This window comes from Pipistrellus kuhlii, unplaced genomic scaffold, assembly GCF_014108245.1.
Source record: "Pipistrellus kuhlii isolate mPipKuh1 unplaced genomic scaffold, mPipKuh1.p scaffold_m20_p_10, whole genome shotgun sequence".
In the NCBI taxonomy this organism is placed as follows: Eukaryota; Metazoa; Chordata; class Mammalia; order Chiroptera; family Vespertilionidae; genus Pipistrellus; species Pipistrellus kuhlii.
Window position 1 is genome coordinate 35,138,623 of NW_023425405.1, and position 13,147 is coordinate 35,151,769.

At 38.4% G+C, this 13,147-nt stretch overlaps 1 protein-coding gene across 3 annotated transcripts in view; it reads left to right on the forward strand.

Moving 5' to 3' along the window:
* Positions 1-13,147, forward strand: part of COL28A1 (collagen type XXVIII alpha 1 chain) — a 142,977-nt gene that overhangs the window by 83,586 nt on the left and 46,244 nt on the right. For all 3 annotated transcript variants that reach the window (XM_045578408.1, XM_036429347.2, XM_036429346.2), the window contains 2 exons: positions 7,905-7,973; positions 11,487-11,555. In XM_045578408.1, coding sequence (XP_045434364.1) covers positions 7,905-7,973; positions 11,487-11,555 — 138 coding nt within the window. The remainder of the gene's footprint in view (positions 1-7,904; positions 7,974-11,486; positions 11,556-13,147) is intronic.

A 13,147-nucleotide genomic window follows, 5' to 3' on the forward strand; every position in this document is an offset into this window, starting at 1 on the left:
GCCAAACTGGTTTTGGCCAACCCACTTATTTTAGAGATGAGAAAGCAAGAACCATAAAGACTAACAAGTTGCCCCTTTGTAATATAAACAGTTTTGTTACTATGTTGTGTTTGTGTATGAGAGGGACATTATGAATATGGATGAAGGACTAAATGGGTGGAAAATCAAAGCAGAAGGAATGGCTTGGCCTGTTGTACAGGTGCTCAGGCTGCAGAGCAGTGCCCTGTCTATCAGGGCACTATTTAGTGTTCAGTTGGATTGTTTCTCTTTCCAGTCTAGCTTTTCCACCGTCATGACTTAAATTATGTAAACATTAAAGGGAAGCATAAAACCTAAACCTCAAAGAGTTAAACATTTTTCAAAAGCTTTAAATGTTTAACTATTGTAAATGCATGCTTTATTTGACAAAAGTGGCCCAGAGTCATAAATTAAAATGCACGTCTATGTGAAATTCCACTGAGTACCATTATTCTAAAAATGTTCCCAGCATCTGAATCCCTCCTCTGTTCTCTGCAATGGCTCACATATGTGCATACCACCAACAGGCAGTGGCAGAACAGAGGAGCGATTCACAGTGCTGCATTCGGAATTTGTAGATTCCATCGGCGGACATGGAGTGGACAAGGAACTCCATTTTGAACAGTGTTTGACAAGGAGGCCTGGCCTAGGACACAGACTTCATGATAATGAAGTTAAGGGTCCATGATTCCAAATTGGAGTTAAAGAATCCCACCTCCCAGAACTTGACTGCAAAATTGCTACAGGCAGAACAATCAGCTAAAAAAAAAAAAAAAAAAAAAAAAAAAGGACTAATTAAAGCCAGAGCCATATCAAATTTAAATGCCAGACGACTTGACCTTTAGATTTCAAAGGTCACATTCAAACAAGGAAAACCTGACTAGGTGACTTTTCAAGGTTACTTCCCTATTTAGTTCTATGCATGATTGTTAAAATCAGAGCTGCACTCCAGACTGTCTTATGATTTTCAGTGTTGCTTTTCTCTCTGCTGTTTTCCTAGCTCTAAAGTACACGCATACATTCCCTTCAGCCCTTGAGACACACGCTAAATCTTCTTAACATTCTCCACCCATGCCACCATCAATATATATATATTTTGTTATTGATTTTTTACAGAGAGGAAGAGAGAGGGATAGAGAGCTAGAAACATTGATGAGAGAGATTCATCAATCAGCTGCCTCCTGCACACCCCCGACTGGGGATGTGCCTGTAACCAAGGTACATGCCCTTGACCGGAATCGAACCCGGGACCTTTCGGTCTGCGGGCCGACGCTCTATCCACTGAGCCAAACCAGTTTCGGCCATCAATATATTTTTATTTTTTATCATGCAGACTGGAGGAAATTTTCCCCAGTGGAAAATTATATTGAATATCAGTAAAAGAGAGCCTTTCCCCCCTGTCATTAGGGGATAGTGTCAATGTTTCTATTTTCAAGGTTTCAAACTCAGCTGAATAAAACTCTCCCTCTCCCATGTGATTCTTGGCATAGGAGAATCATTTGCTCATCTTTGATGAGGTGATTTTGAGAAGAGGAAGAAACTATCAACAACAAATCTCCAAAATCGTAAAGCAAGTTTTTAAAATTATTACGGGCATTGATTTACTGCTGCTTTGGAGTGAGTATTAAATTTCTAGAAGAGAAAATGATTTGAAGAATTAAATTATTTTAAATATTTTGAAACTCAAATCTGGGAAAAGATACTAAAGGAAATTTTATGTTTTCTAGCATCTTCTTAATCTTTTTCTCATCCCCTTGGTATTTGTGCTGGTAATTGTTACTCTCTCACTTTTCAGCATGTGTCAGTGAGAAGTGACTGAGGGATACTGACAATGGCCAATCAATAATCAATACACATGCTCAATGTCTGGGTTGTTTGTCCATAAGCTTCGAAGAAGGACTCTAAAATTTCCATTGACATTCTGGCAACACAAGTGAGATATTCAAAGTTACTAAACCATTGCATATGCTCATTACCTCATTCAGTCCAGAATGGTATTTATGCTTGTGGTAGTTGGAGCTTGGTAGTTATATCTTAATTTTATTTAAAAGCCAGAAAGAAAGAAACAATAAGCAGCTGCTAATCATTGCTTTGACTTCTACCTTATTTTAAAACTTTCATCATTTAGTAGAATCTTTAGTATACCATTCCTTGGAAAATTCTCAAGAAGCTAATTATTTCCACAGTAAATTTGTGTTTTATTGTCCCCAAAGTAAAAAAATAAAAGCACAAAAATCTCTTTAAGAACAACTACAACTTGTTTCTACAGTCTTCCCAAAGAGTGACAGGGATTTAATTGACACAGATTGAGAAATAATGTTTAAAACCTTATTATGGTGTGTGGGGAACAGGGGGGAGAGATAGTCTAATGGGCAATTTTGTCTCTCTGAGCACTATCTTTTCAAATATTGTATTTCAGTCTTATAAAATATAACAGACTGTCTCCTCATCACTGCTCTGCTTGAGACCTCTGCCACTTGTTAGCTGTGTGACTACAGCAAGTCATTTAATCCCAGTGAGACTTAGTCTCCTCATCTTTGATTTGGGGTAAAGATGTCTACTTCATAGGGTTATTCTGAGAAATTAATAGAATTATGCCTATAAAACATTTTTATAAATTCTAACCTACTAAAGTAGTAGAAGTAAAAGGACTAGTAACAGCAGTCATAGTATGCTTTTTTTCTGCTAAATCAAGTATATTGCAGTTGGATAAAAAGAGAGAATAAGAATTTGTGTAGGCAGGAAATCTGGAATGAGACCAATTAAAACATTGGGGTAAACCACAAAATTGAAGAATGGCAATGGAGGGAAATAGAAAGGGAAGCCTTAGACAGCTGGGTACTTGTGCATATTGTGTGGGCCTCTTAGGAATCTTATAATCAGGATATTTCCCTTCTCCGTGAGAGAGTGTGATGGACTCCATGTAGGAAAAGAACTTTCACAGCCACATAGCCATGTGTTTGCAGAGGCAGCTGGAGGAAAGTCTATGGAGAAGTTAGCATATTTTATCCAGCCCCAGCCAAAGATGAGAGATGAACTCTGGAGTCAAACCTTGTTTTAAATTGCCTCTGGCTGCATTGTTTTTGGCAAATCATGTATTTATACTATTTTCCTTATTTGTAAATTGGAGTAAGTTGATGTTCATAGGACCACATAAGAAAATGAATGAAAAGTAAAGTACCTGCCATGTAATAAACTTAATACATTTTAATTATAATAAGACGAGCCAAAGCAAAGATTTACCAATGAGAAAATGAATAATCATGATAGTGCTTTTGCTTTTTTCTTTCTTTTAAAAAGTAAAAGATTCAATAAAGTGGTTACTAAGATTATGTATGATTTTATAGGGGTCTAAATTAATCACTCAGCAAGGTTATGATCTAAGTAAAATCTTCACCAAATCATTTGTTAAGTTCACATATACAAGTACTGTAGATGGTCCTAAACTTGACCATTTCCTGTCAAAATGAAAGTAGTGTCTTGTCTAGAATCCCCTTTGTGGGCCAAAGGAAACTGTTGGCCATCTAGTAGTTGTTCTTTTTTGAGAGAGTGGAAGTGGCAAGGAGGGGTAGGACTTAAGCTATGGTCTTATGAAATTGATGGGTGTAGCTACAAACGCCAACTCCACAATTCGCTTTCTGGTTTGCTCCTTGTCTCCTAATGCAAGGGCTCCCTCTGCAGGCTCCAGCAACCCTCAGTTTCTGCATGGGAAGCTAAGTCCAGCTGTGCAAGTACCTGTTGCAACTCTTTTTACTTGTGAGTGTTGCTGTACCCACTGACAACAAAACCGAAGTGTCATGGTAAACACACTCCTTCGGTTCCACTGGTGCTGCACTGTGGCGTAACTGCTGCTATCAAGTGTGAAGGGAGTCCTCTTCTACACACATCCACCTAGCTGTGTGCTGTAGCCTAGTATGGGCACGTGGCACACAGAACAAATGGCGGGATGCATTTTTAAAACCTCACGTAGTAGAGAGGCACTACCTCTATGGACTCACACAGCTTGTTAAATCCCTGATATTCCCATCGATTGAAAGTATGGTACATATACTGTATACCAAGGAATGACCCTGGTCCTATGTTGCTGACCAACTCTAACCTCTGCAGTCTGTGTTACAATTTGATTTAAGGTCTATCAATTTCATTAGGTCTGTATTAGATTATGTTCACATAGGTCAAAAGATACAGCAGAATACTTTGGTAGATAAAACATAGCTAATTATATGAATAAGAATGGACTTGTTTGAGGTAAACATTTTAGTACCACATATAACATGGGGTCACACCCTTACAAATTCATTTGCCAAAGTTCATGTATAAAAAGGGCAACCCTGTGGTCAGCTATGCTATTGCATTTAGCCCCAGATATTTTTAAATGGTGAGGGTTTTGGGGAACTAAATAAGAGGAAAAAATAATAACAATAACAAACTTGATGAGAGTGCCTAAGGTAACTCACAACTTCAACTATTTTTCCCACTTGGTTTCCAATCAAGGATGTGTATGTGTATGTTTATGTGTGTGTTAGTATGATACATACAATTTGAGACAGCAGTGTTTACTAAAGTCCATCACAAGGAAAGTATCATAAATTAGAGTGTCAAATTCTTTCTTAAAAGAAATACTTCTTTATTAACAATCTCTATCTGCCTTCTTCCTCTTCCTCTTTGTCCACCTTTCTATCTTTAAAATCTCATGGTCTTCTCCTGATTAGGGATGAACATCACAGTAACTTTCTTACCCTCACTGGTGAGATATTTATGAGGCATTGTTCATGGATTTTAAAAAGATGTTATCAAAAACATTATGAAAATTATTAAGCACATACAAAAGCAGAAACACTAGTAAATTCTCATTTACCTATCACATTTCTTCAACAATTACAAATCTGTGGTCAACCTTTATGTGTATCCCCCATCCCTCACTTCTCTTTGCACTGCATTATCCCAGCAAATACCAAACATCACCCATATAGAGCTTTAGCATTTGTCTCTCTAATGTAAGAGATAATACTTAGCTGCAATATCCTTAGCAAAACTAAAAAGTATTAATAGCAATTATATAGCATCATCCAATTTCTAACATTAAACTTTCCCAGTTTGTCTTCTAAGTTTATGATTGTTTGAATTGGAATCCAAACAATATCCACACATTGCATTTGAATTTGCATCTTTTTTTAAAATCAAAGGTTATATATCTTTCATTTTTTCTTTGCACTTTCTTAGTGGATGGTTTCTTGAGGATTTTGCTGATGGTATCCTTATGGTGTTGTTCAACATGTTTCTCTACCTTCTCTTGCTTTTGTTTGTTTGTTTTTAGTAGTTAGATTTAGATACCTGCCAGAATCAGATTCAGCTTTTCTTAGCTAGAATAATTCATAGGTGGGGCCATATAGTCCCATTGTATCACACCAAGTGTCTAACCTCATCATGGAAGGGTAGAGATGAAGAGAAACACAAGAGAGGAATTCATTGTATCTGGGTGGGGTTGAGAGTGACCAGGCAAAGAAGACCATTATTTTTTGATAAAACATTTAATGATTCTGGATAAAATCTACTTAACTATGTTTATTACTTAGCTGCTTAACTGTGCTGTTTTTCCAGAGGGACTCTAAATACCTTTCTAAATTCAAGTGTGTGAATCAGTTAGTTGTAGTTGGAGACCCCCACTGAGTGGATGCTCCCTTTAAATGTACTTCAGAAAAGAGAGATGATAAAAATGTAGGTAAAACAAGACATAAAAATGTATGTGTTGCATTCTTGGAACTCTTGATGATCAGAGTGATCATTTAAGTGAGGAGAAACTTAGTGCCACTCAAATGTGGGAGTCAGGAGAGAGGTATTAAAGGGATAATTAGTACCAGTGGTCTCAGAAGCAGTTAAATAGTAACAGAAAGAGATGGAGACTGGATGCCAGAATCATAAAGTGGTATGGAAGCCAAATATGTAATATAAAAATAAAGATAAAAATAATCAAGTCAGTAATAAAGAATCATTTAAAGTTTTCTTCAATCTTTTAAGGCTTGTTTCCTCTAGAAGTATTTTAAGGTTTGTAAGTAAAAAGTAAAGGATAAGCTGTTTTTCTAAATAAACAATTTCATCATTTCTTAAGATCTTTGAATTTTGCACTGTTGAAGGGTTTAAATTATTTAGCTCCTAACAGGACATGGACAAAACAAGACCCAGAGCAAAGAGCTTGGGAGATCTAGGGTCAAAGTCTGGCTCTGATCCTTTTTTAAAAAAACAAAAATAACTTTATTGACACGTATTTAATATATCCTAGAATTCACCCATTTCTGTGACTATTTAGCAAATTGTACAGCTGTTACCATAAATCAGTTTTTGAACATTTTCTTCCCCTCAGTGAGATCTCTCATGCCCATTTATAGTTAATTCTATTCCTGGCCCCAGGCAACCACTGATTTACTGTCGCTATAGATTTGTCTTTTCTGGACATTTTATATAAATGAAATAAAACAATATGTCTGGATTCTTTGACAGCAAATAATGTTTTAGGGTTTATCCATGCCAAAGCATGCATCTGTAGCTCATTCTTCTTTATTGCTGAATATCCCACATTTTGTCTATCCATGTACCAGTTGATTGACATTTAGGTTGTTTCCAGTTTGGAACTGTTATAATAATTCTGCTAAGAGCATTTGTATGTACCAGTAGGTCCTGGTATGGACATATGTTTTCATTTTCCTTGGGTGTGTACCTAGGGGTGAAATTACTGGATTATAAGGTACATTTATGTTGAACTTTTAAAGAAATTGACTGCCAAACTGTTTTCTAAAGTGGCTGTACCAGCAAAATATGAGAATTCCTATTTTCCCACATCCTTCTAACTCTGCCTCTTAATAGTTGTGCAGCCTTGAGCACACAACTTTGGTTTCCTCTTTAGCCAAATAGGTGGCATGGAATGTTAACATTTGCTAAGTGCCTACTCTATGCCTGTCTCTGTGATAGGAGCACTCACGTTCTTAGTCTCACCTCATTGTCCTCACCGTGAAATGTGGAGATGTTTTTCTATCTGATGAATTTACTGAGGCCCAGAGTAGGTAGGTAAGTTAGTCATCACTGTGATACAGGATGGTTGAAATACTAAATTATATCAAATAACATATATGAAGAGACCTAGTAAAGTGTTAGGTACATAGAAGGTGGCTAATGAAGAGATTTTTATTTCTCTGCTTCTTCCCATCATCATTCACATCTCTGACAGGTCTAACCCCAGGGCCTAACTTATCCTAACCCCCAGGACCTAACTTATCCTAACCAGGTCTCACCACCTTTCTGGTGTAGTCACCTGTTATAAAACTGTCACTCTTTGGAGAATCTGAAAAGCCTTTATAGGATTTATCCTGCAGTCACAGCCACCCTAGTGACAGAAGCATTACAGAGCCAATCCCAACCCAAGTGGCATAATCTTTGTTGCACAAAATGAGAGCAACTAGTTTAGGATGGGGTTATGTCTTTTAACAATTGCTTTTATTTGTGTCTCTTTTCACAATGGAAGTAATTTTTTTTCCCAAATTCCAAAGAAGGGAGTTCGGGGGGGGGGGGGGGGCGGGGGAAGGGGGGAGAAAGTATATATTAAGGTTGCCAAGCAGTTAATCGACTTGATTGCTTTGAAATGGATCCTGTTGGCTTGAAGATTGAATAAAGAGCAATAAGAAGTGAAAACAGAGGGAGACAATACTCCCTTTGTCAAGTTTAGGAAAGTGATGTGGGTTAAAAGGACTCAATAATTTAGACAAATTCAAGGGTGTGGAATTTAAAAAATATATATTTTGAATATAAAAATTTATGACATATATTTACTATTTTAACTATACAGCATGAAATGTTTTTGAATACCAGTAACTTCTCATTCATTGTCTTTTCAGGGAGAGCCAGGTGTCAGAGGACCTCCGGGCCCCTCTGGGCCTCGGGGCTTAGGAACCCAAGGACCCAAGGTGAGTCCTCAGGTCTGTGCTCTGTGTGAGGGTCAGGTACCGTTAATGACAACCGAGTGGACATTAACTTCAGAGTAAATGCTCTTCTTGGTGTTTGCTTATTTTTTCTTGATTATTAATGAAAAGTTTTATTTTCTCATATCATGTGAACTTTTGGTAAATAGAACATTTAAGTTTATAAAGCTATTGTCTTCCCCCAAAGAAATTAATAAGTCTCTCTTAAGAAAGTGGGTGCAAAGTGCTCAAAATATTTCTAGGCTCATGCGAGGCTGTGCCATGATTCAGAAACACATCTTTACTTTGGCCAGAGGTGCTTCAGGTGGCCTTTTAACAGGACACCAGCCAATGTATCTATTGTGTATATGTGTGTAGGACACTGTCAGAGCCTCAGTGCAAGGATCTAGGCCAGTGGTCAGCAAACTGTGGCTCGTGAGCCATATGCAGCTCTTTGGCCCCTTCAGTTTTTAGCAAAGGCCAGCTTAGGAGTACCCTAATTAAGTTAATAACAATGTACCTACCTATATAGTTTAAGTTAAAAAAAATTTGGCTCTCAAAAGAAATTTCAGTCATTGATATTTGGCTCTGTTGACTAATGAGTTTGCCGGCCACTGGTCTAGGCTTACTGTCTCCATGGAAGGTAATAGAAACTTCCTTTGGCTCCCTCTGCTCTTATTTATATTTCTCTTCCTCTTGCCACCTTCAATTTGGTGATTATTCATCCGCTTATTTTTTTAATCCAGCTTCTCAGGAAGAGAAATTTGGTCCCTCCCCTCTGCACTGCAGGGGGACATTTGGGATCATTTCAGGGGTGGGGGGATCACAACTGGAGGAGGACTGGTATTGGCATCTCGCGGGGAGAGGACAGAGATGCTGCTCAATGTGCTGCAGTGCACAAGACAGCCTCTCATAATAAAGAATTACCTAGCTCAAAATGTCAACAGCACTCATTCACTTGCTCACCAAATGTTATTTATTTATTTATTTATTTATTTATTTATTTATTTATTTATTTAAAAGGTGAAGTATTGGGTCTAGTAATAATTAATGTCGTTTTCTAATACTTTTTAAAATCGAATTTATTTAAACAATACAATAAAATTTAATCAACAATATAGTTGCCATTGTTTTCTACTACTTGTGCCCAACGCTCAGGAAGCATTTAATCCCTCTGTTGTAAAATTCTTGTGATTTTGATGCCAAAAATTCGGTCAATGCATTTTTGAGGCATTCTTCATTATTAAATTTTTTTCCAACAAGAAAGTTTTGCAAAGAACGAAACAAATGGTAATCGGAAGTGGCAATATCAGGAGAATATGCAGGTTGAGGGAGAACTTCCCATTCCAACTGGCGCAGTTTTTCAGCAGTGATTCTTGCAGTATGCGGTCGTGCGTTATCGTGGTGAAGAATTACGCCCTTCCGATTAATCAGCTCGGGTTCTTTTTCTCTTAAAGCTTGGGCTAACCTTTCCAATTGGGCACTATACACTGCACTTGTAATGGTTTGGTTAGATGGTAAAAGTTCATAATGAAGAATTCCTTTAAAATTCCACCAAACACACAACATCACTTTTTTCGCATGCAAGTCAGGTTTTGGCGTGGGCTGAGGAGCCTCATTTTTGTCCAACCATTGAGGCTGCCTTTTCAAATTAACATACAGCACCCATTCTTCATCTCCAGTAACAATTTGCTCTAAAAACGGCAAACGGTTTTGACGAGAGAGGAGCAAACTGCAAATTGTGACTCTTTGATTACGGTTGTTGTCGGTCAACTCGTGAGGAACCCATTTTCCAAACTTTTGGACTTTGCCAAGTGCACGCAATTGATTGGAAATTGTTTTTTGTGAACAATTTAAAGTTGTCGCAAGATCTTGTTGGGTAATTTGAGGATTTTGCACCAAAAGAGCTTCTTGATCAAAATTGGACACACGGCCTCGACCACTCTTGTCATCTAACGAAAAATTTCCCTCGCGAAATTTCTCAAACCAACGCTGGCATTTTCTGGCGCTAACTGCATCTTGACCAAGAGCACTACAGATGTGTTTTGCAGCCTCACTTGCTTTTCTTCCTAATTGGAACTCGTAAAGCATGCAGTGCCGAATATGCTCTTTATCCGCCATCTTCTTAGCCCTAGTTTTGCAACAAAAACCAAACCAAACACAAACTTTTTCAAGCAAAACTTGTTAATTACACTTCACACGTTCTGTAGATATCACGTGTTTGAAGGTTATGTCAATACAAGTCAACGCCAAGCAAGATTTTAAACGAATGTTAAAAAACGACATTAATTACATTAATTATTACTAGACCCGATAGAAAACCAGCAGGCATGTTTATAGGGAAAACAGGTATCAGTAAGCCACCCAGCACAGATTCAAATTTCAGATAGATGTATCTATGTCCAAATGCACAGACATGAATTAGAATCCTGTTACAGAGAGAAAAGCAGAGAGGCTGTATGAGTCAAAGTTACTAAGGATCTCAGAATTACTAAGATTCTTTATCCTTTTTTTTTTCTTTTTTGTCCATCAGCTACATATGGACAGCGATGAAGACTGCATCTAAGATGTTAGCTATTGTTATTGGATGTATTTTTTTTCTTCTCTTCAGTGTCATCTTTCTGTTTAAATTTTCTTGTTTATTTGTGTGTTTTTTTGTGTGTTTTTTTTTGTGTTTTTTTCAATGAGCAGGTATTCCTCTTATAATCAGAAAAAGATACAGCTTTTTTTTTTCATACTGGAAAGAAAAAATCTAACTTACATTAATCCAGCATTTTTACAAAGCTTACTCCATCAAATATTAATTTGGGAACTTCGGGGAGAGTTAAATTAATCACTCTATTGTGGGACTGCTTAGTGGCTTTAATATTTTAATACGTGATAGAGATCTCCAGAGAGGCACATACCGTGCTGCAGAACATTTCCAATCTCAGTTGGCCACAGAAATTTTTCCTTAAGAAATATGGGATCCACTTATATTATAAGGAATACATACTGGGAAGTCATGCATTTTTTGCTTCATTTACATATCTCAAAAATTCAACACTGATCCACATTAATATCCGCTGATTCTTTACCCACTACCCCGGTGAATGAGCATTCCAGATGGAAATGGAGAAGTAGATGAAAGGCTACACACAACAGTGTGTGAGTGATCCTCTTACTCCTGGTGTCTAGGGGATGGAGTTAGGGCAGCTGAAGGAGCCCAAGCTGAGGAAGCTACAGGGACAGCACTTCTGCTTACACCCAGCAGCCCTACCTTAAGTCTTCATTTGTACTTAGATTATATGTACTATTTTTGCATAGGATTCTTATGCATCAACTGCATAACGGCAGTGAGCTATTTCTTAACCTTTTCTTAAAAAGGTTAGAAAATCACTGCTCTATATAAAACATGAAATAGCTTATGGGCAGCATGGATGAAGGTCCTGATCAGACTGAAGTAAGAACAGAGCTAAGAGTAATAATACATTGTTTCTCCCTAAATCTTCTCACACTTGTCTGATTTCTCTCCAACAGGGTGACATTGGGCAGAAAGGTTTGCCTGGCCCTCCTGGCCTCCCTGGCTATGGATTACAAGGAATTAAAGTAAGTGAACATGATTGTGCTGGAGTCCCATCTCAGTCTACTAAGGTGGTGGAGAAAAGACACTGAGGACAATATAAAATATGACTGTTATGAAATGAAGTTAATTGTATATAGTATTTAAAGATACCATCCAGCCATGTAAAAATGGTGTGAGTGCATTGTTTCATGAGTGCTAAACGTAACAAATTTCTTGGTGAAAAATTTAACTGATGCAGTGATTAGCTGTGCTGTTGCTGTGGCATTCCTGGTCCTGGGAAACCCTGAAAACTTAAGGGGCCCACTCCCTCCAGCACCGCAGCAGCCTCAGGTCATTCCTGTGCAGTCCCCGCTGTGGCTGCTGACCCTGCACTGACCCAGCTGCTGACCCAGCTCCCAGAGCTATTTCTCAACTGCAAATGTCTATTGATTGTATGGATGAATGGGGGCCTGTGGCTCTTTGGTCTCAAAAGCGCCTTGGTGTTTCAGGTTCACAGCAGAGGTCAGGGGGTCATATGATGACATGATGTTGGCCCCAAGTGAGCCTGCAGAACTGGCCTTTTCCCTATATATGGACTCTAGATATGCCAGTACTTCCCCAGGTTAAGTCTTAAGGGAAAAGGGATGGGGCTGAGTCCTAAGAGAAGTCCTTAATATGCCCATTAGTCCTTGAGGGGCAAGAAGGAATATACTGAGAGGGTGGGCCATTCTGGTTAAAAAGCCAATAATGGGGACAGAAAGAAATCTTCTTTTCTACTCAGGAATCATTCCAGTTTCCCTCTCCCCCATCTTTAAGTTAGTTTCAGTGTTATTTCCGCCCCAGTGTCCACATCTGAGTAATGGGGATAATGACAGTACTGTGGTATTTCCTAAAGTTGATGTGAAGCATAAATGAGACAGTATGCATAATGCACTTAACACAGGCTCGGCACATGGCTGCCTATGCAGTAAATGTCATAGTTACTCACATTGTTACTCTTTCCTGCTTCCTTCTCTTTCTGCTAGCACTTGTATTTTCCAGGATGGAAGTCCAGAATGCTGACATTCAAGTTATTTAATTCTCTAAAACATAAAATATAAGTTGCATTAATTAGTGCAGGCATAGCTTCAGTATCCAAAAAGACCCCCAACAGGTACAATGGCTCAAACACAATAGAGCTTTCTGTTCACATGATGGGCCAGGTGGGTGTTCATGGTTGGTGGTCAATTTTCTTCCCACATAAAATTTCAAAGAACCTATCTTCTATTTATGCTTTCTCCATCTGTTGGGCCTATGTACCACTTACTCCCAGCAAGCAGAAAGAGAAAGCATGCAAGAGGCACACTTGCTTCTTAAACATCTAGGCTAAGAGATGACAGACTTCACCTCTGACCACATTTTATTGGTGGGAACTAGTCTCATGGAAAGGGAGTCTGACTCTGTGCCCAGGAGGAAGGGAACCAGAGGCTTGGTGAAGAGCTGGCATTTACTGGCACAAATAATTTAACCTGTTTATAGGTAAGACTAGAGGCCCATTGTGCAAAATTTGTGCACGGGGTACAGGGGTGTCCCTCATCCCAGCCTGCACCCTCTCCTATCTGGGACCCCTCAAGGGATGTTAAATGGCCCATTTAGA